The 27,670-nt window shown below is 31.6% G+C and overlaps 2 protein-coding genes across 2 annotated transcripts; one reads left to right on the top strand and one right to left on the bottom strand.

Annotated features, from left to right (window-relative positions):
• Positions 1-63: 63 nt before the first annotated feature.
• LOC114124385 (dual specificity protein phosphatase Mpk3) lies at positions 64-24,600 on the top strand. The gene is made up of 4 exons (XM_027987626.2): positions 64-1,032; positions 14,563-14,945; positions 15,947-16,082; positions 23,377-24,600. Exons 1-4 carry the CDS (start codon positions 636-638, stop codon positions 23,724-23,726), a joined length of 1,266 nt encoding a protein of 421 aa, XP_027843427.1. The 5' UTR covers positions 64-635; the 3' UTR covers positions 23,727-24,600.
• A 1,381-nt stretch (positions 24,601-25,981) lies between these two features.
• On the bottom strand, positions 25,982-27,543 carry LOC114124368 (mediator of RNA polymerase II transcription subunit 28). Its single transcript, XM_027987602.2, has one exon. The coding sequence runs from the start codon at positions 27,289-27,291 to the stop codon at positions 26,638-26,640; it is 654 nt and encodes a 217-aa protein (XP_027843403.1). The 5' UTR covers positions 27,292-27,543; the 3' UTR covers positions 25,982-26,637.
• Positions 27,544-27,670: the final 127 nt, after the last annotated feature.

Below are 27,670 nucleotides of genomic sequence, written 5' to 3'. Positions count from 1 at the left end.
ACAGGTGGCGACGGCGGCGTCGGTGTTGTTGTCGTGGGGCGCTGCGGGTTCAGTGTAATTGGTATTTGTCGTGCGTCCATATTCCGTTTCTCACCGTGTCCATGTTTTTGTCATCCCATTGACGCATTCACTACATTTCGACGATCAACAGTTCCACTACGACTGTGTGCGCAAGGCGAACGCATCGGCCGCCGCGCTCCTTGTGATCATCTCCGCCGCCAATTTATCAGCGTTATATTTTACCATAACATGTTGTTTTAGTGTGAACAGTGTGATTCAAGATTTTGTCGTTATCATTGTCGTGTCGTTTTTTCGATTTAAATATTTTGCTCGTCGTCTTCCTAATTTATTGTAGCGGTACCTACCCGTCTATTTCGTAAAAGTGCATTTATTTTTTACTATTGCTTCTCCGTAACGATGATCCACGAAAACTGTTGACCGCGGTCGTCGAAAACTACACTTTTTTTTTGTCTAGTACCCGGTGATGCGGCATAGTATTTAAAAAAAAAAAAATAAAAATATTACCCAATAAATATTTTCGACAATTTGCCGAGTGCGTCGTGCGTGTGCGGTGTATCGATGTGGTGCGTCTAGAAATTGTGTTTTATCGCAGCGGGCATCCAGCAGCTTCCGAAATGCCTGCTGAAGACGATTCGTCCGTGTTGTCCAACATCTGCGTGGGCTGCGAATGGTTGGCCACTGAACTGTCGTCCAGTAACAAGTGTCAGTTGCTAATACTGGACTGCCGTAGTTCTATGGACTTCTCAGAGTGTCATATCCGAGACGCTGTCAACTTCAGCATACCCACCATTATGCTGAGACGGTTGGCCGCTGGTAAGATTGACTTGGCGTCCACCGTCAAGTGCACTGATCTCAGAGAGCAAATTGTCAATGCGTACAAGCAAAGCGTGTTTGTGCTGTACGGCGATGAGTGTTTGGACGATCGCAAGACTACTTCGTCGGTATCAGATACGATGATCGTGTTGGCCAAGCGATTATTGAAGGATGGATGTAAGGTTCATTGTCTGAACGGTAAGAATTCCTTATGATTACATTCGTGCTAGGTATATAGCTATGTATTTTTTTATTATTATATAACTTGGTTCATTTAGAGGTACCTTGATTATTATGAAATGATTCTGTACTTCAACCTATATCTACCATAATGAATATTATTATGATTTTAAATATTTTATAGTTTTCATAATGATAACATTTGAGTTATTTCGAGTGATAATAATTAAGTAGGCAGTTTACGCAGTACCAGTTATACATTAATGATAATTCTTATCTGACTTGCCCTGTCAGTTAGGCAACCAATTAATAGGCTTCTAAATTTTAAAAAATGCTCAGAGTATAATGAATTTAAAAAATATCATAGTAACTTGTTGAATATTTATCAATAGTCACTAATGGTAAAAATATGTTTTTGTTTGTTTTGTAAATTGGAATTCAAATCCAGTAGGTTTCTTTACTATTTAATTACTTACATCTTACATCATTTTTCAATCCCAAACTATTTGAATGATCTGTTTATTTTATTATTTCAAACTAATATATTTAATTTTCATTGTATATCTTACAGCTACTAGGTAGAAATCAACTAAGTATTACCTATTTTATCACATTTAACCTTTTGTCGTATAAGTAATGGGTTTCAACTAATTTAAATTTAATGAATCTACCAATAATAAATGTATAGTATAGCGGTATTAGTATGAAATCAAACTATATATTTCATATATATATATATATAGGTAGTATTTAAATTAATTATCTATCATATTGTTTTGTTAATAATCTATTACATTGCAATTAGTTTTTGTTAATGATATGTGTAATTTAGTAGGTGTGTAGGTTTCTGGAATAATTTTATAAATAATTTACCTTTTATTTATTAATGAATATTATGTTCAAAAAGTTATAATACTGAAGTTAGTTCATAAATTATTGTTCCTTTCAGGTTCTATAATAAAATAACCGTGACATTATGTAGTTTTTGGATTAATCTTTTCTTATTTAAGAAATTAAAATATTTGAATAGGTTCCTACCATTAATCTTAACAAAATTATGAAATTTTTAGTTGTACAGTTAAATGATTAAGAAACTGGAGTTTTTTTTTATGCAAAATATAATTAAGTTGTTTTGTTAAATTATTTTTATATTTTTATCTTTATTAATTCTGTGTTTATTTACTCTTATTCTTATTTACTTATCATCTAGGTAGATTAAAACATGAGTAGTTACTTTTTTGTACCTACTCTTTATGTAACATCTTGATACCATTCATTATTTAAAAGTTCAAATTATTTTACTATCAGGAGAAACGGAATTCTAAGCTAAAATTGGATATGCATTAATTTTAAGCTCAATTTAAGTCAAATTTAATTTGTTTATAAAAGTTTGGTATAATAATCACTATAATATGGTAGTATTTATCATTATTATTTGTCTATATACATAATATTATATCATGTACCTATATGATACATATAGTCATTAATCAGGGTCTCCCAAATTGTATTATATAAAAATGGAGGGGATGATATAATAATATAATTAATGAAATAGTAATGGTGAAACTTGTTACTTAGTTTACATGATAATTAGTTACTATTTGATATTGATAATACTTGTTGCATTTATATTTCTTGATAAATAATTTCAACAACAATTCTTTTATTCTTATTCTGACTTAGTGTGTTAAAACAAATATAATCTCTATTTTGATTTCTGATTTATTTTTTTTGCCTATTCATTTGTTTATGGGTGATTTCTCAACTTTTAAATTTATTTAGTACTGTGATTGTTTTGATACCTATAAACCTTGTACATTATTTTTTTTATTTATTATTGGTATGTAAATAATTGTTATTAATTGAATATATTATTTCAATTTTTATTTTCTCAGTTAATTGCTTATTAATTTGATATTCATCATAAACTTGTACTAGTACATATAATTTATTTCTATTTATATCCAAACCAATACATAACAATAAAATGTAAGCATTTAATTGACTTTCACTTTTCATCACGAGTTTACTTACTTCTGCAATAATTGTTATCGACAAATATTATTTTTAGAAAGGGGAAATATTTATTTTACAATAGCGCAAGTGGTTGTAGTCAAGTCAATATTGTTATGGTTGGCAACTTTTAATGCGATTTTTGTAACATATTTTGATCAATTTCCTGTGCTAAAACAAATTAGGTATTAAGGTGTAATCCAAATAGTACTTATAAACTATGTACAACGTCGGAACTTGATCTAAGTGCACAGGTGAATTTTCGTGAACGGATGTTGGAATATCCATGTAATGATTGCAATGCGAGGGTCAGTCTTTTTTTTCGGTTAACCTCTCTATCCTCTCCTGTCACTGCCATACTAGCGATTCGAGTTAAGGAAGTCGGCTAATAACGTAGGAATGTCCATTTCGTCATTTGTGCGTTACAACCGAGTCCGATTTATTACAAACCGGTATTGACCGAAAACTGTGTTTGTTAACAATTCAGCGGAGCTCTCCTCCGACTGTAGGTGTGAACGCTTCCTACGTGTGTACACGATCGGGCCGGTCATAAAGCTACGGTTACACACACGCAACGCACGCATAGGCGTCGGACCATGAATAAAGACATATATTTAGTGTGTAGCTGTAATGCTGTATACTAGAAGATCATAATGAAAACAATTTTTTTTCGGTACACTCCTCTTACACACACGCACACTTATTATATATTATAATAATACGGCCGGTGTTCATTCATATTTTAATGAACGTCTTATTATTATTATTCATTCAATGGTTGCATCAGTTTTGTCGATCTCGCCTGTTGCTGGAAACCTTCACGGTCAACTACCACTCGGTCGGTACCCATCCTCGTTGTAGGTGTTGTGACCTAATCAAGGTCGTTGGCGCGACCGGTTAGATGGTGTGTGCTGTACGTTCCGCAGGGTGCCGCCGGGTGGTACTTACCTCCGGGAAATTATTTTCTTTTCTAATCTGTTCGATTTGTTGATGATATTCGTCACCGGTTTTATGATCTACGAGTTTAACGAACGTTTTGAATATATTTGTCGGTGACAATGCTAAAAAATTGATGTTATTCTTAAAAATGCGAAAAATAAAATTAATGTCTTTACATTGAATCTCCTAGAGAGTAAGAAAATAAATAATGAATTTACCTTAATTCATTCCTAAGATGTTTTGACACCTATGTCTGCGCTTAAACAGAATGTAATCGACCAATAACTTGTTACTCTTTTTTCCATTAGAAAGTTTAAGAATTCCGAATGTTTTACATTTTAAAAAGTGCCAGTAACTTTCGACTTTTTGTCTGCCCGTCAAAACACTAATGGAAAGTACTTATATTATTTATATTTTGTTCGACTTTTTCATAAAACTCGTTCTGTTACCTGTAACCCCCACTCGAACGTGAATTGTATTCTTCTGTTGTGTCATTTATTGTTTTATCTTGAACTTGCACTTGGCTGTATTATTATATCACACTTTAGTCTTTCTTTATCATAGCGTTTTCAATAATTATTGTGTTAGTATGTATGCCTTGTTCGTCTGATATTACACGCGTTGATTTTGTTTGGTTTAATTTGACGATAACTGATTGCTAATTGGTAATTACTAATTAGCGTTTATAACTTAATATTGTAAAAATATTCAGCGATTCCAATCCTCTATATAATCAACATAATAATTGTTATTGATTTACAATTTCAAAGTACCACTTTTTGTTTGTTCTAATCAGTTGAAAAAAATACCGCACCTAATTATTTTTCATTAAATAAATACATAGATGTTTAGGTATGATTTTAATATGAAATAATTATGTTTTTTTTTGATGAACTTATAATAACATGTAAAATTGTAACAATTTTTAATTAAATATTTGGTTTAATTGTTATAAAACAATATATATGTTTATTTTTGTGTATTGTTAGTTACTTAATTTTTAAGTAGGTATAGTGTAACCTGTGGCATATTAATATATTATTGTGCTTTTGACAATAATTAAAAATTGAACATTGATTTAATAATAAAGTAATAATAATATATATACTATAACATAATATAATATTCAAAATAAACATTTTTCATGAATTTTTATATAACTGAAATGAGTTTCTTAATAATTATCAACATTTTAACTCGACTCGCTTTCATCGAATTGATTTCATTCAATAGGTATAGGTAAATATGTAAGTACAAACAAATCCGGATCATAGTTAAAAAATTTAAAATAAATATTAATTTTATCTCGTTTGACGATATTGAACAATAGCTTAATACGTTAATACCGTTATACGATATGCCACATGATTTCGTGGGTGGAAATCAAGGCATAGGTTTTTGTTTAATACGATATGCAAAACCAGGCAGCATACGCCCTTCTGGTTGGAATATTGTATTTGTATAATACACCTATATTCTCTAGTGTCCGATTCTGAAGGAGTAGACGTATCCACACAATTCGTGAAAAATAATTTTGAATATCATGCATATTTAATTATGATAGGTATACTAACCATTGGTAGTCAACAAATATCAGCACATTTTTTTTTTTTTAAAGAAAAGTACGTCAATCAATGAACTAAAGTATATTCCCTAAAGATTATTTCATATTCTTCAAAATAGGATGTTGATTTTATGTGAGTTAGCTGTAGTGAAGGTAACTTGTAAAATATTCAGTGACGCAGGCTTAGACTTTTTTGATGAAGCGAAATCTAAAATGTCTGTCTCACCCACTCAAGCTTTTCAGCCATCTAATATGGTATATAAATATATACAATTTATTTTGTTTCACGCTATCAGGCATAAATTATAATACAGGTGATATCGCCATTAACATTTTATTTAACTTTTTAAACCCATTAACTCCATAGACTCACCTATACACATTCACCATTTATAAGAAGTGAAGCGATTGATGAGTTCGGCGCCAGTGAAAATATTTATTATTTTGATACCGATTAGCTATAATATATTAAGATTCTGTAATGAATGTAATAGCACACGAGATAATGAAAATGTTGGACATAAAGCGTTTAGCTACTATTGATCTCAAAACTCTAATTAATTTAACTGTATAGGTATAGGTACATAATTATAATTTGTATGGTATGGTATAAACTATAAATTGAAAAAATATTACAATATGATTATTTTATTACAATTGTCCATATTCGTATTCCTTTATAACTTAATAAGTGAACTGCACTATTGGGATTTTTATTTTCTATGCTCGTTTCAATAAGGGCTGCTACAAAAACGTTTTATATTATTACTGAAATTTCGTTTGTGGCTAGTTATACATTTAATCGAAACGATTGTGGCGACAGATGAATATTACACCGAGCGTCGGATAAAACGCGATCAACAGGAAGTCTTATTATTATTATTTTAAGTATTTTCTCATCGTGCACAATTGGCATAGTCACGACGACGTCGGACCGAGAGTACCGGAAACGGCGCGGCGACGGCGGAGTTGCCTCATCGGGGCTTGTCCCGCTCCCGTCTCGTTGGCGTGTTTTTATCATTCATCCGTCCTGTTTGCGTGCGTGTGTGCGTGGTGCCGCCGCCGCTCTCAATGGAAATGTCTTGCCCGCCGCCCCCTCATATGGCCGTGTAAGGTTTCCGGCGCGCGCTTAATGAAAACATTATTTTATATACATATATATATATATCATATACTGAGTAAAACGATTCGCGTGGGACTACGACGGGCCGGTATACAGTTTATTTTTTCTTATGGTTTTTTTCCGTTCTGTTTCTATATAGTGTATTCTACTATACCTACAGTCATCGTAAAACAACATAATATTATACTATGAAAAAAACGTACCTACGCGCGCACGTGTTTCGATTTTGCAAAATGATAATAATATAAGATAATAAAATCACCACCGCGAATATTATTACCTTTTTATTATTTACATAATTTGTGATTGGTGCGCGTGGGGGCCACACATTTATATATACATTATACAACATACCTCAAATGAGCCAAAAATTAATGTTTTATCGTATTATACGTATACATAATATTATATAAACTTAAGATTTTTTATAATACTGTATTCTGCAATTATCATTCATTTGTCTGAAGTGCGAGGAATGAGGATGAATCTATTATCCTAATGTATTAAAAAGCCGGTGGGTCCTATATATTAAAATTATATAGTTCGGAGTCTCGTGCTCGGGCACAGATCAGAGGCGGCGCTTCGCCAAATCAGGCTTGCTAACGGAACACAAAAAGGCGTAGGCCAAATATAGACCATATTATATTTTATATTATATGCGTCTTTATGTTTATTTATATGTGTACGCGGTGACATTAAGTAGGCGGTAGTGATGGTGGCGGCGACAGTGACTGGTTTCTCGGGAGGTTGTGTGACAAGCGTTTATTAATTACTGCTAATCAACTATTTTTTATTTTTTGTCGTTTTGTGGTGTATATTTTATTATTCAATTCCAAATCGTGTTCAAATGTTTAATATATCTCAAAATTTGTTTATTTTTTCGTTTTCAATAGTATGTCCCAAAAATCCCGGTTACCTTATTAATAGTTTTGTGGTAAATCAAACTATTTTCTCATAACAGCTAAACCTATTGATAAAAAAATTTAAAAATTAATAAAATGTATAAACATTTTTGTAAATTTTCAAAAAAAAACTAATTTAGTACAAATTAACCAAAATATTATTAAGTTTATGATTTTTATATTAATAATACTTTTTTGCTTTTTTTACTTTTTACTATTTTTATTAGTTAGTAAAACTTATATTTTATTGTCAGAAATAAAAAATGCAGAAAAATAAATTTTTATGGAATTTTGATACGACGATTGTATTGTTTTAAATTAATAGACTAATTTAGAATAGCATTGCAATTTTCAGTAGATAATATATTCAATAGATATATTTTTATAAATTTTTATTAAAAATCTCCACATTAAGTTAACAAAAAGATTTAGACATAATCGATTTATTTTAGATTTTGCTATTATAAATAATAATCTAATAAATATTATCAACTTAACCTTGTCAAAACTTGGTAAATTTTTAATAATAAAAAAAAATTTCAATCTGAATTTATTTATCGATTTCAAAACCTGTTTTTAAGTATATTTATTTACCATTTATATAATTTGGATAAATTGGACATACTCTAAATTCAGACTTCTCTTACTACGATTCTAAGTAACTACCTAGTTTCTTACCTAATTATTTCGTAGTATGATTATTTTTATTATACATTAAAAAATATACTCGTGTATGTTTGTGGTAAAAATAATATAACAGTTTTTGTTAGAAATTCGGAATTGCTGACATTGTAATACAAATATTATCATTAATTTGATTGTCTAAAATACTTTTTCGTCTAACTATTCATCTGGATTTAAATGTGATTTTTTTATGGTCTGCTTGTGTTTATAAAACTTTTATACAACTATAATTATTTACTTTATAAACAAAAAATAAAACCTGGCAACATTGTACTCGGTCGTAATACAATATCTTGCTGACGATATTTGCGAATAAATCTGCTGTTTTCTACGCAATGAATAAGTAATCAAAATTCTACTAGCGGGTCATTTAGACATGTGTAAAAATGTTATGCAATGAGTATCTCTAGAGTATTGACTATAATATACATTAAATACCTAACTATCGGTACGAACGTGTATAACGTACACGTATTTGTATCGGAGAATGTATACACATTTGACATTGCCGCCGGACATAACTCAACGGTTTTGAATATTTTTTTCTTCATGAATTGCATTTACGTCATTCACAAGACATACGCGCCAGTCTTTGGTTAATCAATGATAAACCGGAATCGTCAATCGGTTGTAGTAGTTGTGTAACTGTATAATTTTAGTCGTTTCCCACGCAAACAAGTCTAACAAACGGAAACTGCTCAGGATAGACATGATGGTTTTTAGTTTATACCCCCACGCACTTAAGGGTGGTAGAACTACGGCTTACCCATTTTCTCGTTTTTCATTTAATATTGTTTAATTAAATTATAAAAATAGATGGTTTTTATTTGAGGAAGTTTTTTTTCTAACGGCCGAAAAGATCCAATTGAATAGCCGGAAAGAGCGCATGTTTTGTTTCACAACCAAACTGCCGGTATCCGGCGCGTGCGCACGCGTATGTGTATATCCTGCCGTGTGTTTTTAAACTAAACCGGATGTACATTTCCGGCATTTAGGATCCGTTGCCCGCTTCCTTTTCAGCGGGAGGCCTTGGCGTGCAAAAACCAGTACCCCGGACACGCCTAGTCCGAAAATAAGTCGCCCGGTTTCCGTTTCCACTACTGCTGGGAATTTGAAAAACATACGACCTATTTTAAAAACATACAAACTCTGGTGCGGATTTCTCGCACTCTGTGTTCTATGGAGGATATCCGGTGGCGTGTCTATAAACACCCATTTTATATTTAGACACTTTGAATTATTTACTATTTGCAGCATCCAAAGTCTGTAAATGATATTAAGTATGTTTTCTTTTTAATTTGTGTAGCTGTTAAATACCTACTGATGACTAAGTATTTAGTTGGGACTTAAATATTCTGAATTTTGTAAATCACTGACTTGGTTCTATGTTATTGTTTAGATAGCAGTAATCATCGTTTTACTTGTTTGTTTAATATAATTCATTTGACGGATTTAAATGTAAGTCAATGATTAAAGTTTTCTATTGTATGACAATACATTTATTTAGAATGCAATTAACTTTGATTATTCTATTTAATTACTTATATGTATTATTGTGTAATAATAAGATCTGTTCTACTGAAAGCAGTAATACTTCTTTTAATACGTCAAAAAATGACCTATAGTTTATCTTATTATATAGTTTAAACTTTATACTCCGCGTCACGGAACATAAAAGCTAGATAATACCTTATATTTCATAAAAATGTTAAAATTAAAAGGATTTATATAAAATCTATCAATGTGATTGTACTTATTAATTTTACTTTTAATATTGAAATTTAATTCGTATAAATATTATTGGCATTTTTGAATTCAAATTTATTTTTGTATATTATAAGATGAAAAATACAATTTAAAGGATAACCACCTAGTATTTACATAAAAATAATAAAACTCAGGAAGTAGGTACTTAGGTATAACTTTATTTTTTATTTTACAAAAATGTATAAAAATGCTTAATATTTGAATTAGTTTCCGCTGGTTTCGTGTTAATTTTAGCTTTAATTTAAGATATTATATTATTCATAACTTATATAATTTATTTATTTCTTTATGATCTATATAAGTTCAATAATGTAAAAAAATACATTTACCTATTATAAATGTATAATAATATTTGACCACTTCTGTTGGGCAACAGGAATTAAATAATAGTAGATAAAGACTTTAAATGAAATTATTTAGAGCAACAACAAGTGAAATTAACCTGCAGGTTTTTGAGGTGAACGAATATTAAAACATTTTCATAAATAATAATTAATTGTATCGCATTATAGAGGCGAATACAAATTAATGCTGCAATAATATCAATTGGTTGAGTTCGCTACCATCAATATATTAATATAAAGAATCTGTTAATAATATTATTATAATTTAGAGTTTAAAGTAATGTTTCGTTTTGATTGTTGATGGTGGGAGGTGTTAATATAGTTATGATAACAACAAACTCGGCCCGAGACGTGATGTATTTTCCGAGCTGTACGCGGTCTGTGATCACAGTAAGTTAATAGTATACGCGGAGTTGACCTATATATTTGTATGGGCCTCGGTCGGAGGATCGATATAATCGGGCCTCTGAAAACGCGTGGGTCGTCGCTGGAACGGCAGCTGCGGTGGCGGGGTTATTTTATAAAAAAGTCTTTATGTAATGTGGAACGTGTTACGTGATCACGCGCTTTGCCACCGCCAGTTTTTCGTATTCAATGAAGCGCACCTCATGCGCATAGTCGTGGTAACCCGGCGGATGGAAATACCACGTGCGGAGCGTCGGCTAGCATTGACTAATACCTTTCCTGACCCGTGAGCATTATTGTTTACTGTCATTAGTTTTTTGTAATGAAAAGATTTTTCAATTAAGATTATTTTTATCAGCCGCAACGAATGTGGGCGATTTCGAATTTGGAAAAACAACCATTAAAACCGGTTAACGTGAGTCTTTTATCGAAAATTTTGTGCAAGTAGGCGTTTCCAGGGGTAGGTTGTCAGTTGTTATTGTACGTGGGTCGCCATTATGTTTCATCTTGACCCATTTTCGTGTAGGATTACGCGCGTGCAGGACCTCGACGAGTACCGGACGCGTTTGTTTGTTTTTCACAAGAATTTATTTAAATATTTTTTTCGTATTTTTTCAAATTATGATTTATTTGAGTTATTGCTGTAAACCACTCAAGAACAGTGTTTTAAACTTTAAAGGCATACACGACGATAATTGTAACTAGATTGGTTGTTTATTATTTTTTTCTGTCTGGAGATTAACGCGCCTGGACTTGACAAACACTTGGTATTTTATATTATATTATTGTAAGTACCGTGAATAAGAATGTTGGGACTTGGTGTTAGTAGGGTACTTCGTCGTGTGTTCGTTAATAAATCATCCGGTTTTATTGGCAGCCGGTTTCCGGTAGGCCAATTTTGATTTCCGGTCGGGCACCCGCCTGAGTTGTGCGTGCTATAATATGTCTATATTATATATTGTATACTTGAGCCGGTCGGTGTTGGCCGATCGATGCGTCGTTGTTGCACCCGCCGCCCGGTCCAGATGACGAGGACGGGGACCCTTTGTGAGAAGCGCCAATGTTATTTACCACGAGGCGACCAGGAGCGGTGAAGGCGGCGCCCACTCATCGCGAACCCACACACACATACACACTGTTACGCGGAATGTTTTCTTTACTCTAACGAAATGAAAAAAATGAGTGCGCGCGTGGGTGGCGGAAAATTTTATTTTATAACGCGTTAAAAATACGCTATTCGTAAATCTCGATGGAAATTTTTAAATTTTCTATGAGATAAAATATATTTTATTTACGAGTTGATAGGTATACACTATATGACACAATATAACATCATTGTTTTCTTTATTTTCGTATGGAAAATAATTAAGATTCGTATAGTTTACATACTCGGAATTTATCTATGATTTTTACAGTGACGATATTTTTTGTTATAGATAAATTTTAGAAATTATTATTAATGATAATGTAATTATAAATGATTATTAATGAAATTGGTGCAATTGCTATGTATTTTAAGTAGAATGCGTAATTATAATTATGTATAAATTTATAATGTATGTTAGTGGTAATGTATGTAATACGTTATTTTATTAAATAACTAATTATTCTATCAAATTCCTAAATATGCTCATTAATATATAAATTACACGGTTTTACTAGTTAATATATAGAATACCTGCAGTTGGGTTTTCGTTAATGTGTGAAATTCATAGCCATCGTTAGGTAGATAACCGAGACTGGAGTAGATAACATATTATACAATGTTTGTTGCCGTCGTCGTTCTATTACTAAAAAACTTTACGCAAGGTCACACCATAGTGTATGTGCAGAAAAGTTTATTATGCTCAGTGACGACCAGATATAAAGATACTTGTCATCGAAAGATATTCGATCCCAACTACTAGGTAATGGTCAAGAGTTTTTCAAATGCACATGTCAACAAAAGTTCACCACAAAACAGTGCATATGTTTAAAAAACGGTACTTTGGTAACTCTAATTGCCATCCAAAAAGTTCGTATACTATTAAATAAATTCTAATTTGTAAAAATAATAACAATTTAATTATAATAAATAAAAATTATAGTAATAATTTAATAATTCTAATAAATTTACGTTGTATAAATCAGAATTGACTTTTTCAAAACGAATATTTATATTTTATATTATAGATTCAAAAATAATTTTAAATACATTATCTAAACCGTTATTGTTAGCTAATAAAATATTCAGTAAGTATATAGAATAATTGGTTGAAATATGTATTTATAGATTCTATTACATTAACTGAAAGTACCCATAATTCTATAAAATAACTATATATAGCTAACAAATACATGGTTATTACTTATTTTGATTTATATATACTCTTATTTTAAATTCTTTACACTTAGATAGCATATCGTCAATTTTATTATGTTTTTGAATTTTATGTTAGGAATATTGTCTGTCCGAATATGTGTTACTATTTTACGAACTGATTTCTATGAATAGGCCTGAAGCGTCAGGATGTTGTTACCATATGTTAGAATATGTTGAAAGACACACCTCGGGGTTAGGGAATATTATAAATTACCACTTATATATACTTATTAACAATGAACCAAACATCTAAATAAATATCATCCATATGTTACGATTTACGTCGTATAATATGTATAATAATGCAAGCAAAATAGTTGACGTTAAGTTGTTAAGAATTTAACTATTATATATATATATATATATGAGTCATATATCGGTATATAAATAATGTTGGATTTGTATTAAACACTTCAATAAATCCATAAACAACAAGTTTTGGACACAGCTTGTTACTAGAGGATTTTATGAGAAGTAATAAATTAAAACATTGAAGCCTCTTCATGTAAATAATGCACCGGTGCACACTAGGGTCACTGAAAAGGCATGACGAAAGTCTAAAATAGGATTTCTATGAAAATCTACCCCTTTACAACAAAGGTATGTTAAATATTAGGTTATATATTATATAATACATAAGCTGGGAATAAAAACTATTTATTATTTAAATTGGGTATATGAATTGTAAATTTAATTTTAGTATGGAAACTATTCCATTACCTATCATAACTATACACTAATTTAATTAATATTTTTATTTATTTTACTTTCTTTTTTTTAAATAGTACATACTGCACAAAATTAGATGTCGATATCATGTACCCCATCCTCTCTCAACCGAATACTTTCCAATTAATGGATCATCTATTAATTTATAAATGATTATCTTTTAATAGCCATGACTATAATTAACTACTAACTTTATTTCTACATAATATTACCAAACTTCTTAGAATTATAATATATTATTTCAATCTATATACAAAAACCCTTTACTTGGAATGAACGAAAACGTATAACGTCAAAATATCGTGAACCTTAGTGATAGACGTTACTACGTCAGTAATGAATACAATCTTGGTTCAGCACTCATAAAAAGTTATTTATATAATAATAAATTTAGTATTAAGTAACAACTACTGTTAGTTATTACTTAGTAGACGTCGTAATAGAAAACTCGTTAGTTTGAAAATGGAACGGTAGTTCCAGCTCAAATAAATCGTATACTGACGCGCACACGTGTGAAGATTATTATTATTATCTATGTATTTATTATATGATAAGTTGAAATTGATCAGATTTTAAAATATAATTGCGCGTTTCTCGTTCCTCTGTGACGACCTATACTTTATTAGTGCTATAAGATAATGTGTTGTTTTTTTATACCTACTATTATTGTAATCGAGCATATAACAACGATCATGTTAATATTTTTTTTTCAGAGAGTTTCGATGCGTTCCAACAATCGTATCCAGAATGGTGTGAGTCGTTTTTGGAACGTTGTGCCCGAGCTAACGACGACATGACAGGTTTCATCGGTGACACGGACACCCTGATGGGTTTGCGGTCGCTGCACATCACACCGTCGCTTGTGCCACATACCCGGAACGCACGACGCCAGCACCAATTACTCTCCGTGCTCAGCACGTCGCCCGAGAGCTCTGGAGGTTCGGACATCGACAGTCTGTCGGACGTGGACAGCTCCAGTTCGATACTTGGCTACGATGAGGACCGTGACTTTCCAGTAGAGATCCTACCCGACCTGTTCCTTGGCAACGCGACCAATTCAGAAGACTTGGAATGGCTTAAGAAACATCGGATAGAGGTAATTTTATACGTCAATTAGACCTTAATAGATTCGTAGTATTTGCAATTTTTATCAGTAGAGCAGCTCGTTTAACAAGTTTATGGGTTTTTACGGACGATTTCCCTGCAGCGTATGGAGCTATTTCACTGTTTGATCACTTTACAGGGATATACTTTTACGTACTTTTATAGAAACTACAACTAATTTCTAAATGACTGGCTTACGACTGTGTGTTGATAAAAGATTATGAAATTAAAAAAAAAAATTATTTCATTTAACATAATATCTAAATAATATATTGTATTACCTACCGTATATTATAGAATGTTGATACCTACACGGCTAAACAAAACATGTTATTAAAATTAAAATTAAAATAATAATATATATTTTATTATTGCCAACATTCAAATCAAATTAAATGATATTTTTAAAAGCAACGATACTATACTATACAGCCGCTCATAATTTAGTTATCTAACATTTTATGTAAAAAAACACTCATTAATAAGTGCTTTTTTTACAATAATAATATGTGCCTATAAATTATAATATTCATTATATGTGTTCCTATTCTTATTTAAATAATATTGTATTTTAAGAAAAAGTAATAAAATAAAATACATTAATTATAAGATTATTTTGTGTATTTCATAATGATTTTTTTTGGTTTACCCTTAATTTTTGGCATACACCAAGTAGGTACTTCATAATAATTTTATAATTATATTATAACTTATAACTTATTAAAAATAAGCCATGTCTATTGTTGTCTGTTGGGCACAATAATAGATAACTTCTAAACGACTCAACAAATTATTTCTAACTGTTCTTATCCTTCATAAAATAAGCTAAAAAATGAGTCAGATTATTCGATAAAAATATTAAAAAAATATAAACAGACTGTCTAATTACAAAGGGCCGAGTGCATGACTACAGTTAAGTATTTATCCTTAAATCTTAATACATTATTATTATTGTTTATTCTAAAATTAATCAATTTGCTCGGTTTTTTTTAGTATATTCTGAATGTTACGTCGGACTTGCCTAACACTTTCGAAGAACAAGGACATATCAAGTACATGCAGATACCAATTTCCGATCACATCGGACAAAACCTTGCCAGCTTTTTCCCTCAAGCAATAGAATTCATCGGTGAGTTGTTTATACAGTACATTTTTCTATTAGCTTAGATAATTTTCGATCAAATCCCGATTTCGTTTTTTCTTGCCCTGGGTGTGTTACGACAATAGGTTAGACAGGGTACATATTATACATACTTAACATGTTATGTATTCATATGATGTATTACCGTACCGTAGGTGTTTGTCACTTTTTGCCGAAATATTAAACGCAATAATTACGTCGCTACAGTGGGCGAGTATGTAGTGGGTTTTCGCACACGCGTATGATTTTATCCTATCGCACCGTTCGGCCGGTCAGTTACGAAATTTTATTATTGTGAAAAAAAATATGTACCTATGTTGGTGGTAGTAGTAATGAGTGTTGAGAAAGTTAAACTTTGTATAGTGTTTTGTTATTGTTTTCTTCTAATTTTATATTAATAATGATTGCAAAGACAGGTTTTTATTTTATCTGGCGTAAGGACACTATACATTTTATATCTGCTATTCATTGTTTATTGTAAATTGAACATTTCCTTTTTAAAGTCAGATCTCGTAAGTGGTGTGACATATTTTTTATTGCAATTTCCATGGCACAGTATACCTTAAATGACGACTACTTGATGTATCGTTTCAACCGTGTGAGTTTTGAAATATTACCGAATGTACATGCACATGTTAACTTTTCAAAACTTTGGTCATGTATACGTGTTAAAATTTCTAAGTCATCATATTTGAAAGATTTTTTATGTCATTTGATCTACATGATATAAGATTCAGTAAGATTAGTACAACTATAATATAGTTTTAATAATTTATTACCAATACATTTTGATGATTTATATATTATAATATACAATTTATTGTTTAAAAGAAATCCATATTATACATGAAAATCAGTGTATATTTTTCTCAAATTCTAACAAACAACGAAATACTTCACATTGTCGAGTGACGTGTGTGTTCATTATTTTAAATATTATTTCTGGTCGGAGATAATACGGTCATAAGTTTAGCACTAATAACTATTTATGCGGTGGTGAACGCGAGTACATAATAGTATAATATCATAAATATTTTCATAAATAGATTACTGTGAATCAATATTGACGGGCCGTGGACAAGAAACACGTGTTCCAGGAGTTTTTGGCGACTGTGCATTTTTTAACGCCTTAAATAACCCCAAAAAGAATTTTAATTAAACGTCCGTCCGCTATACTGTACGATGCGTTAAAATTATGTTTATTTTTCCACCGTCGTACACCTATAATTAAACGCGTATTTGAAGTATATATTTAACAAAACGTCTAGCGTGTGATTTCTTGGCAGTGTGATATTATTTTCATGAAATTTCTAACTTTGAACACATATTTAGTGATGGTGTCGTTATTGTATATATAATACACCTTACTCGTGGTGCGTGAGTATTCTTGTACACACGCGCGCTGGTTGATTCCGTGAATGAAGACGCCCACGCAGTCTGCCGACGTATATACCGGAATGGAAGTGCTCCCACGCGCACCGTATCCACGTTATAACACACGCGCACGGAATGAGACTGTGATTGAGGGTGAAGTGGGGGAAAGGTTGCTGTCCCTATCAACAAGTTACAGAATACCGGGAGGGGTGGTTGCTTTGTAGGAGTAGTAGGAGAGTAGTGTTATAGAGGGTGAGATGGTGGAGAGACATTTTATCAATGAACTAAACCTTTGAATGAGTGGGCCGTCGCATTAGTCGTTGCGCGCATGCGCTCTTACACCATCTCCCGATCAATATCCGGGTCAAAGCCGACGATGTATACGGTATGTCTGTAGGGGAAGGGCTGTCGACAGTGCACCCACACCTCTAGCAATGATGATAACACGCACCACCCTGCCGGTCCAGAGACGAAATATTTCGCCGTGCATCCGACCCTTTTGCGAGAATGTCGGCCACCGCGTTCGTGAATGTCGGTCACTATTCATTGACCTGATGAAATTTGGCGACGCTTTGGATCGTTGGCCGCCAGGAATGACGAAGATTAGGTGCGAAAAATATTTTTTTTTGCACTGAGTCGATTTCGTTTAGATATAATTTAGATTACAATGCTATACTACAATGTAAGAATCAATAAAATGTAGGGTAAAGATAAAAGAAGGCTTAATAATGAGTGTAGCAAACACTCAAAGAAGTTAAGCGCCCGCTCAGATATACAGAAAAATATTATGTGATTATGCGATGAAGTTTCGTATAAGTCTTAGCCGTGACCCCCATCTCAATAATCGATCCGGCATCGAGGATAGATCTCCAGTGGCGCTGTTCTAATTACTATCGTCTCATATTATGAAATTTGTTAATTTCGTATTCACTCATTTATTGTTATTATACAAATATGTTATATAATTAAAATAAATACATTTTAAATACTATTCTCATTATCAATTTCTATGTACATACAATATTGTTGTATTTGTATAGTAGTTAGAAGTATTTTGCGTTAGACCGTTAGATGTAAGACAGTGTTTTTTCCCCGTGTGTTTTATAAATTATTATTGCTGTACCTATAAGATTTTAATATCAAGTATAATATTACGAACGATAATAATAACAATAAAATAATAATACATTTTAAAATTTATTTTAACATAAATTATTATAACCATATTCTAATCTTTAGAAATACACTCATTAGCACTGTTTTCAATTCTCCGGTATGCATACGCTTTTAAATAGATTACTTACTACATGTAATGGGTAACAACTGTGGACGCAGGAGCGTAGAATAAAAGAAAAACGTTTTGAATGCATTTTTTAATCAGAGACGGTTACTAATGGCATAAACAGTAAATTTAACTCTGCAGGCGAATTGGCGTTGTTCGCGACGATTTTAATCTATGCCTTATGTACCTATACACAACGCGAGTAGTTTCTGACTCATTGGATTAGTTTCGGCATGAGATTTTTAACGTTAATACTTACCAGGGAACTAGGGAAGGAATGCGATGCGATTAATTATTTCCGTAGTCGAGTGCGTGTAAGATATACTATAATTAATTATAAGGAAACCGATACAATTTATAAAATTTTCGCGGTTTATGTATTTTTCTCGTTCTTGACAAATAACTTAATGGATTATTATTATTATTTAATACAATATTGTGTTGGTGTGGTTATCGACGAATTGGACCACGACAATATCCAATAATAAATTATGATATAATTCCATTTGTGTTTGATAAGTGTGTACAGCAATTTATGGCGTGAGCAAGTTGTTTCTTTATGCCACTGGGCGCATATATGTGAAAACTAATACAATTCATTTCAAAATGCGTAATATGACGTTGACGACAATGATGGTGATTTATAATACAAAGTTGGGTTGTGAGTTTGTTTCAGCAGCGTTAAGTTTGACCGTGTTTTATACGAAAAAAATAATTTACGATGATAATATTGATAATTATTCGTGAATGTTAGCTTCTAGGTTGTGTCGCTTTTTAGTGTAGCTTGATATTATAGCTTGATATCATGGGCGTAGTCACACTTTTATCGAGCTTATCCCATATCGCTTTCTGTCTCATCGAATAAACATTTACAACAAACTAAGGTAGACGCCTAATTTACACTGTTCTCACCCGTTGTCGACTGTCATACCACACTATGAACGGTTTCCCGGATCTTTCTTGAGATAAATATAAACCCTATTATTATTGAACTTTTGTGATTTGACTGAAATGGCAAATGAAATATTGTGTGTGTATTTACAGCTGCCAAGCCGAGGAGGTGATTAGGATTATTTTTTAAGGGACAGTTAGACATTTACATTTTCTAATAAAAATTACCGTTGTCAGCTCCTTATTCATATTTATACGATATACCTAATAATATATTATATTTTATACTTTATACACATATCTTATTTACGATATGGGTTTGATTTTTTAATGATATTACCTACTTCGTAATATTTTTTCCTTAGTTACAAACAATGATAATAATAATAATAATAATGATATACGACGGAAATGGATTTAAAAAAATAACACAATAGCACTGCAGTCGGTCGCGTTCATACACAATGGCCGCAACGTACGTAATATATAATATTATTATTATACCTCGTAGCGGATTCCCGCCTTCCTGTGCGCGTAACGTCCTGTTGATATTTCCGTTTTTGTTTTCCCGTGAGCCGTCCGCATACACTTAACTAAGTATTAAACAGTAAACACCATATACGACTTATAATAATTTTTATACGCTGTTGAGATTGAATACGTTGATAATAGATTGTGGTCAATGTTTTCGATTTCCGTTAAGGCACTTGTTATTAATTTGTTACCCATGTTATGTTATACACTTTTACCTAACTTATTTTTAAAAATTAAAAAATTTAAAGCACTATTTTTGTTGCAGTAATGCATATAAGTCGTAGAATCGACGTGAAAAAGCTCGAAAAATAATATAACGAATATAAATTTGAATACATAATATACAATAGGTTTTAGTATTGATTGTAAATACTAATATTTATAAACAATGATCATCGATTTAATGATAAATCGGGGAAAAAACTACCTTGTCAAATTTCGTACTGATCCAATTATATTTTATTAATACAGTTAATAAAAATGTATAGGTATTTAAAAATTCCTTAAATCAGAATTTTCAATTTAAATAAAAGTGTAATATTATTAGTTTGTGTTTTCATTGAGTATATCAGGTGTTTATTTATATATTTTATATTGTGTCCATTGTCCGCGAATGTGGGCATTTCTTCGAATAAAGATAACAAAGATTACGCAACGCGTTCTGAGATTTAGATTTGCCTATTGTTTTTTTAGCCGAAGCTATAACGCGTGGCCGCCGTTGCAATAGTGTGTTGATTTTCTCACGGTACTTTTTAGTCGTTCCATTTACATACATTTCCTCTACACGCGCACACATGAGTACTTAGTGATTCTTAAACATTTAACGTAATGTTAGTATTCCATGCTAAATTATCTGAAACCTCAACGTATCAGAACTTAATACATAAATACGACATAATACATATACGTTTTCTATGATAGCACTACAGACATTTTTTTTATAAAAAATAAGAAAATAGATTAAATCATGCTATTTTGATTATTGTCGTTTTATCATACAAAATAGTCTTAGGTTTTTACTAACATTTTAAGTTTAAAATTGTAATATAGTTTATTATTTTATTAAAAGAAAATGTTAAATGAACTCGTATTTGTATGTTGTAATCAAATTGAACATTTGTCTCCTAAAAAACATTAGCATCGAAGCAGCGAATTGGTATTTAATTCCTACCTACTATTCAATAAATTTATATTTTATACCACGAATTAAAATATTGTTAAAATCGTTGTACATGACGTTAATCATTGTTCATTATTCACTAATTCACTATAAACTAATTACACGTTTACAGTTTGTCTTGTTAACTGTCCATTTAAGTTCCGAATAATATTTATGTAAAGCCAAATAGTTATTTAGATAAAATATGATATATTATACTATTATTTTATTAATAAAATTGTCACCAATAATTAGATAAAAGCTTTGCTCTATTGTTACTTGGCGGTAGAACATCCGACGGCGAGGCCTTTCGGCCTATAGGAAATGCAGTATTTGAAATTAAAACATTGGTAATTACTGTTATAATATCGAAAATAACGCTGGGAGTAAAGTTCGCCGAACACACTGGTTTATCATAATATGGTGAGCGTTAGTATTAATTTGTACATAATGAATCGCATTTTCCATATAATTGTATATCAACTGCAGTGTGCACACGACCCGCGTAATTGACTCGTGGTGTGTATTTTTGTTATCGTTGTCGAAAACAAACAGGTACCACATCCGTTCATGCGATCGATGTGGGTTTCCGATAATATCGACGGAAACAATCAATTTTAATACTATAATATAACTAATAATTAAAAACCCGTGTCACTACTATACGTCAGTCTGTTGTTGATATATCGGTTCGTGGCTGTACTTAGTAACCGGGTCGACAGAAATAGCGACATCCGCGAACTCAACTGTATTATTATGCGCACATGCCACAATGGATTGATATTATGATGTAATAATAATTACCACCATTTCCTTGGCGCGGGGCGCTACTACACTTGAGTGGGCGAAAGGGCTTAAGTACAAAAATAACCACAATAAAACGTAATAAAGCTGACAAAATCCACGGTAACAGGTACGCCTTTAAATATACCTCTTACCGGCGTGTGCGTGCGCGCGTGTATTTATTTCAGGAGTCACGTGGTTGGTGTTGATCATACCGGGCTTCCGTCACGTTCGTAGGTGGGCGGTTGTTTGCATTTGCAAATTGCCAGGCTGGCGGCGGCAGAGTATGACCTCTATTATTATTACTATCAGGGCATGTTGTATAATACAGCACAATACAGAAATATAAATGCAACATGTATAACATGTGTTATGTGTATATTAATATACTTCGCGCGGTTGTAAAGCAAAAATCCTCCCGAAAGGGGCCAGACCTGTACAAGAAAAACAATACGACTTTTTCTGTTTTTGATACATTGTGGTGATGTTTGATATTCCCAAATGATGTGACGTATTAAATTATTATTATTTTTATTTTTTATTTTATTTTAATCTACCTATTTTTCTCCAACTTTGGCTCTTTCTCTCAAGTAAAAAGTAAAAGTGAGCTGTGAAGAACTTTAGCTCCTCGATGTATGGGTTTACTAAACTTGTTAAAATGTTGAAATGTCGATGTAATTATTTGATAAAAAAAAAAAAAAAAAAACAAGACTAAGTAGTAAAATTATGTACAATCATTAAGCGTTAGGTAGGGAATAGGGATTATTTTTTAAGATTTGTTATCCCTTAATCTCCAATGATAAATACTTTCCATTTTTAAGCATAATTATACTCGTTTTTGATTTTCTCTTCCAACTTTCAGTCGTTGATGAATACGTTTGTCTATAGGTAGGATGGTAAAAAGTGTGAATAAGAAATTACCGAATAGTTAATGCAATTTGCAATAATTTTGAATAATTTTTAGATTATGTGTAGGTACATAAGTAATTTATCTTAGGTATACTCAAGTGATTTTTGGTAAACTTTTTCGGCAAAATCAAAATCGAGTTTTACAGTTAAAATTAAATGTATGCGAACAGAAATATTAAGCTATAAGCTAACTAATTTTTTTCAATTTTTTTCACCCCCGGACCCTCCGCTCAATCGCGATTTCTTTTCTGGAATTTAATAAAGCAATATTAATACAGTATTTTTTTTTTTTTTGTGTGTGTACCGTTTAACACGTTATAATAATAATAACATGATGTCTCGTGTTGCAGATAAGAGTCGAGCGCAAAAGAAAGGCGTCTTGGTGCACTGCCTGGCCGGTATATCTCGGTCGGTGACGGTGATGCTGGCGTACCTGATGGCCCACCGGCAACTGACGCTCAACGAGGCGTACAACATGGTGCTGAAGCGCAAGGCGAACATCGACCCGAACTTCCACTTCATGCAGCAGCTGCACTCGTTCGAGAAGCAGCTGCTGGACGCCCGGACGCAGCCCAAGCAGCAGTCGGCCAACTCGACGGGCTCGTCGACGTCAAGCTACCTGAGCCCGCTGTCGACGGCCGTCCAGAGTCCCGATAGCGGCATCGAGTTCGACCGGTGGACGCCCGGCACCGGTGGATGAGAAACATTTGAGGGCGACGAACAACAACGACGATCGCCCCAGACCAAATATCGCTTCTGACCGAACGCCACCGCTTCATGTATTATTCTACCATTACTATTACTACTACTACTACTACTACTACTACTACTACTACTACTACTACTGTTACTACTACTATTACTACTATTACTTTTATGCAGTCGTCACAGTCTTCGTTTCCTAAACGTTTTTGTTTTTTTTTTTTACTATACACAATAGATCTATGCATTTAAAAAAAAACAACAAAATGTTAAACCCCCCTCAAAAATGTTATTAAATTCGTTCTGTGTAAGTGTACTTCGGAGTTTAACTCGTGCGACTTATTTCGATCAAACGACTGTCCCCTCCCCCCATTTTTGTCAATAGTGCTCATCATACTTATTATTATTATTATTATTTTTTTTTTTTTAAAAAAAATTTTAAATCGCACAATTCTTTAAATTATTATTTTATCTGTACTGTTAAGGACTAATATTATATAATTTTATTAAGTTATACCATCGATTATTTTTCTGGAGATTTATTGCACACTATGTTCCAAGCCTGTGTAACTACGCGTTAAAAGAAAAAAGATTTTTTATCATCGCGTTTCGTTGACGAGATGTTCATAAATTATTTCTTGTATATTATTCATTTAAGTATTACATTTGCCACCTGCGATGTGGTGGAACATGTCTTTTTAAAAATGATTGTCGTTGTTATATATTTTATACTTAATTTATTTATGTTGTACTGTAAATGTTTATATTTCTAGACTGATTTATGGTCCGATGCCATTTAATTTATTCGTTCGGCCGATTTTAAATTAGCTGTCTTATTATTGATGACGATCATGTTAATATTATATGATTGATTGAGTGAAAATCAATTTTTTCTCATTATCTTCGTTAGACTTAGATCTTAAAAATTAAAACATGTGTTTGTATGTCATTAAGTGTTGTAACTATTAATTTATTTTTAAATTCAAATTACAGTGTTTATACATTACTTTATTATATTATTATATTATTATAATACATTACAAGGATTTTTAAAATCTATTCCATATTATAAATAATAAATTATAATATTAACATGGGTTACCACTTAATAAAATGATGGCCAATTGTATAAAATTTTAAGATATAAGCAAATGATTGTATTTTGTATTAGGCCCTATATTTTGTAATTATAGTGCCATAACCAACCTCAGATGTATGAGGTAAAAATAAATATGTGTTAATGTAAACAATTATGAGATATAATAATAATAAATATATTTAAAAATAATATAATTGATGATTAAACTATAAGACATAGATAATACTATGCTCTTTGTATACAAGTAACTAATAAGTTACAAAACAAAGTATTCCCACCTATTTACCGAAGAAATTACTGTTTGTCATGACCAACAAGTACAAATAATTTAAGTGTAATAAATTTTAAGCACAGTCTTGGGTGAGTTATTATTAATTTACTTTTTAGTCATTCAATTTGTTAAGAATCAGTTCAATAATATTCAATAATTCTTCAATTATTTGCTTGTTTTGTTTGGTAAGTTACTTGAATTAAAAAAAAAGAACTTAATTTCAATTAAGGTTACATTTTATTTTAAAAATATTACAGGAATCTAATATTTTTTTTTAAACAATGTATTAACTAAGTAATAAGTAATGATAACCAATAATAAAAAATATTTATTTGAGAACCAAAGAAGATGGTAATTGTTTAACATATTTTTTAATTAATAGCAACAGATTTTTTAAAATACTACTTATTAAAAGTAAAACTTTTGTCAAATAATTTAGACAAAAATCAGAAAATCACAGATATCTTATATATTTGCATTATCAGTATTGCTACCTGTTAAAAGGGGATATAAATATCTAGGTAATGTCTTTTTTTTGGCGTTAAACAGTTCCAAATGCTGTTCTGCTAAATAGAGTATAGAGAAGAGTACTCCAAAATTTTGATTCTGTTAAACATTTTCTAATATGTTACATTATTGTTTTAATTTGATAAAATAAAAAAAACAGTAATAAGTTATGTTACAGTAGTCAAACCGTATACACTATACATTATTTGTATTTTTCAATATTTTATTTTTTTTTTATCTTTAAAACCAAAATATATAGGTAAAGGAAATATTTCTCTAGATTCTCATTTCCAGATAACAAGAAATACATGATTACATTTAAGTAAAATATCAATAATTTTGTAAAAGGATAAAGGATTAAATAAGAATTTGAATTATTATCGAGATAATGCAACAATATATTTTTAATTTTCAAATAATACAAAAATTATTATACTTTTTAATGCAAGTGTGTTGGTTATTTTTGTATTTATGTGTAAATAATATTGTTAATTTAGTCTTACAAATTTCAAAAATATGGTAGAAGATATCTCACAGGTTTTTTCTTGAAGAAAGATTAGCGATTTGCATTTTAGCATAATCCATTCTTATGAGCATGAAAGTTCAAATTTTTACATTAGATTTTCTGAATTATTTTATATCTTATATTTAACTTACGTCCTAAGAAAAATCAGCTATAGGTAATTACAGAATAGCATTCTTACACTATTAAACTAAATTTATTTAATAATAACACAAACAAATTATATAATATTATAATATTTACAGATTATTGTAAAGCAAATATTTACAGCCTTAAGAATGAAAAATAAAGCATATCATACAATAGCAAAACATAAATACAGTTTATAAACAATAAACAACTCATAGTTACAACATTTACAGTTATGTACAAGTGATTTTCACAAAATAATTGGTAGGATTATTTGTAGCAATTCGTTTGGCTTAAAAGCATCAATTTTGTGCCTTTGCCAGTGGTCAAGGGGGACTAAGATGGGCCCTACCGCGTCCTCTTCCTCGTCCCCGACCTCGTCACCTTCTCCCATCGCCCATTCCTATATTGCTGGTGGTTTTTTCCAAATATGCCAGTGGTCCTTGTAACAATGCACCGGGCATTGGTCCACCAGCCACTGGACCAGGTCTTTGCTGCTGCTGTTGTTGTTGTTGCTGTTGTTGCTGCTGCTGCTGTTGTAGGAACATAGCCTGTTGTGGCGAAACCATACCTCCAGGTACTTGAGGCGATAGTTGTTGTTGGGGTGGACCTATTGGCAGGGGAGATGGCATAGGTGCTGGCATGGGACTCTGGCCCATTGTGTTCTGGGCTGGCGATTTAGCCACCTGTTGTAAATCAGCCAACAGATTCTGCCAGATGGAGATTTTATCATAATGTCGCCGGATGAGGTCATCTTTACGCGCCAACTCTAAACGCAACTCTGAGATGTCTTCTTTAACGATCAGTTCAGGCTTCAGAGCCGACAGAAGAAACCGTTTCTGCAGGAAAAATGCCTCCAGTTGTCTAGCGATGTCGATGAATCTCATGGTACACTGATCTATGTCCACGCGTACCTCTTCTTTGTCAACCGGCGAGAAAGTTTCATCTTCTTTTGATATTATTTCGACGAGTGACATGAATGCTTCGTCGAATTCGTCCACCAAATTACCATTGCCACTAGTCGGAGTGGCCATGGTGTTAAAATGATGGTTGTTTTCTATACAAAGCGCAAATGTCGATTTGAAACTTTGACAAGAGACGTGATACTTAAGTACTTATTTTAATTCGGACGAAATTGAGACTTGTACTCTAAGAAAAATAAAAACAACTCAAGTAAATTGCTTTTATGAAAACGCAGATTACAATAATTTTACCAATGAATTATGAAGTATCAAACGTAACAATTTATTTTGATTTTTGATAAATAATTGATAATAATAATAAATATAAAAAATATATTATATTCAAATCATGATTAAAATGTCCATAGATTTGTCGCTGGCAATATTTAGGTTAGCTTTATCAGTGTTGACAACCATGACAAAATTAACCAATGAAAAATATTTAGTTTTA

This window comes from Aphis gossypii, chromosome 2 (assembly GCF_020184175.1).
Source record: "Aphis gossypii isolate Hap1 chromosome 2, ASM2018417v2, whole genome shotgun sequence".
Lineage (NCBI taxonomy): Eukaryota > Metazoa > Arthropoda > Insecta > Hemiptera > Aphididae > Aphis > Aphis gossypii.
This window is presented reverse-complemented; position numbering and strand designations above follow the sequence as displayed.

Excerpts from the sequence above, each read along its gene's own strand:
- LOC114124385 (XM_027987626.2), top strand. The coding sequence starts at position 636 with ATGCCTGCTGAAGACGATTCGTCCGTGTTGTCCAACATCTGCGTGGGC. Across the intron at positions 1,033-14,562 it reads TAAGGTTCATTGTCTGAACG|AGAGTTTCGATGCGTTCCAA; the intron begins GTAAGAATTCCT and ends TTTTTTTTTCAG. Across the intron at positions 16,083-23,376 it reads TCAAGCAATAGAATTCATCG|ATAAGAGTCGAGCGCAAAAG; the intron begins GTGAGTTGTTTA and ends CTCGTGTTGCAG.
- LOC114124368 (XM_027987602.2), bottom strand. The coding sequence starts at position 27,291 with ATGGCCACTCCGACTAGTGGCAATGGTAATTTGGTGGACGAATTCGAC.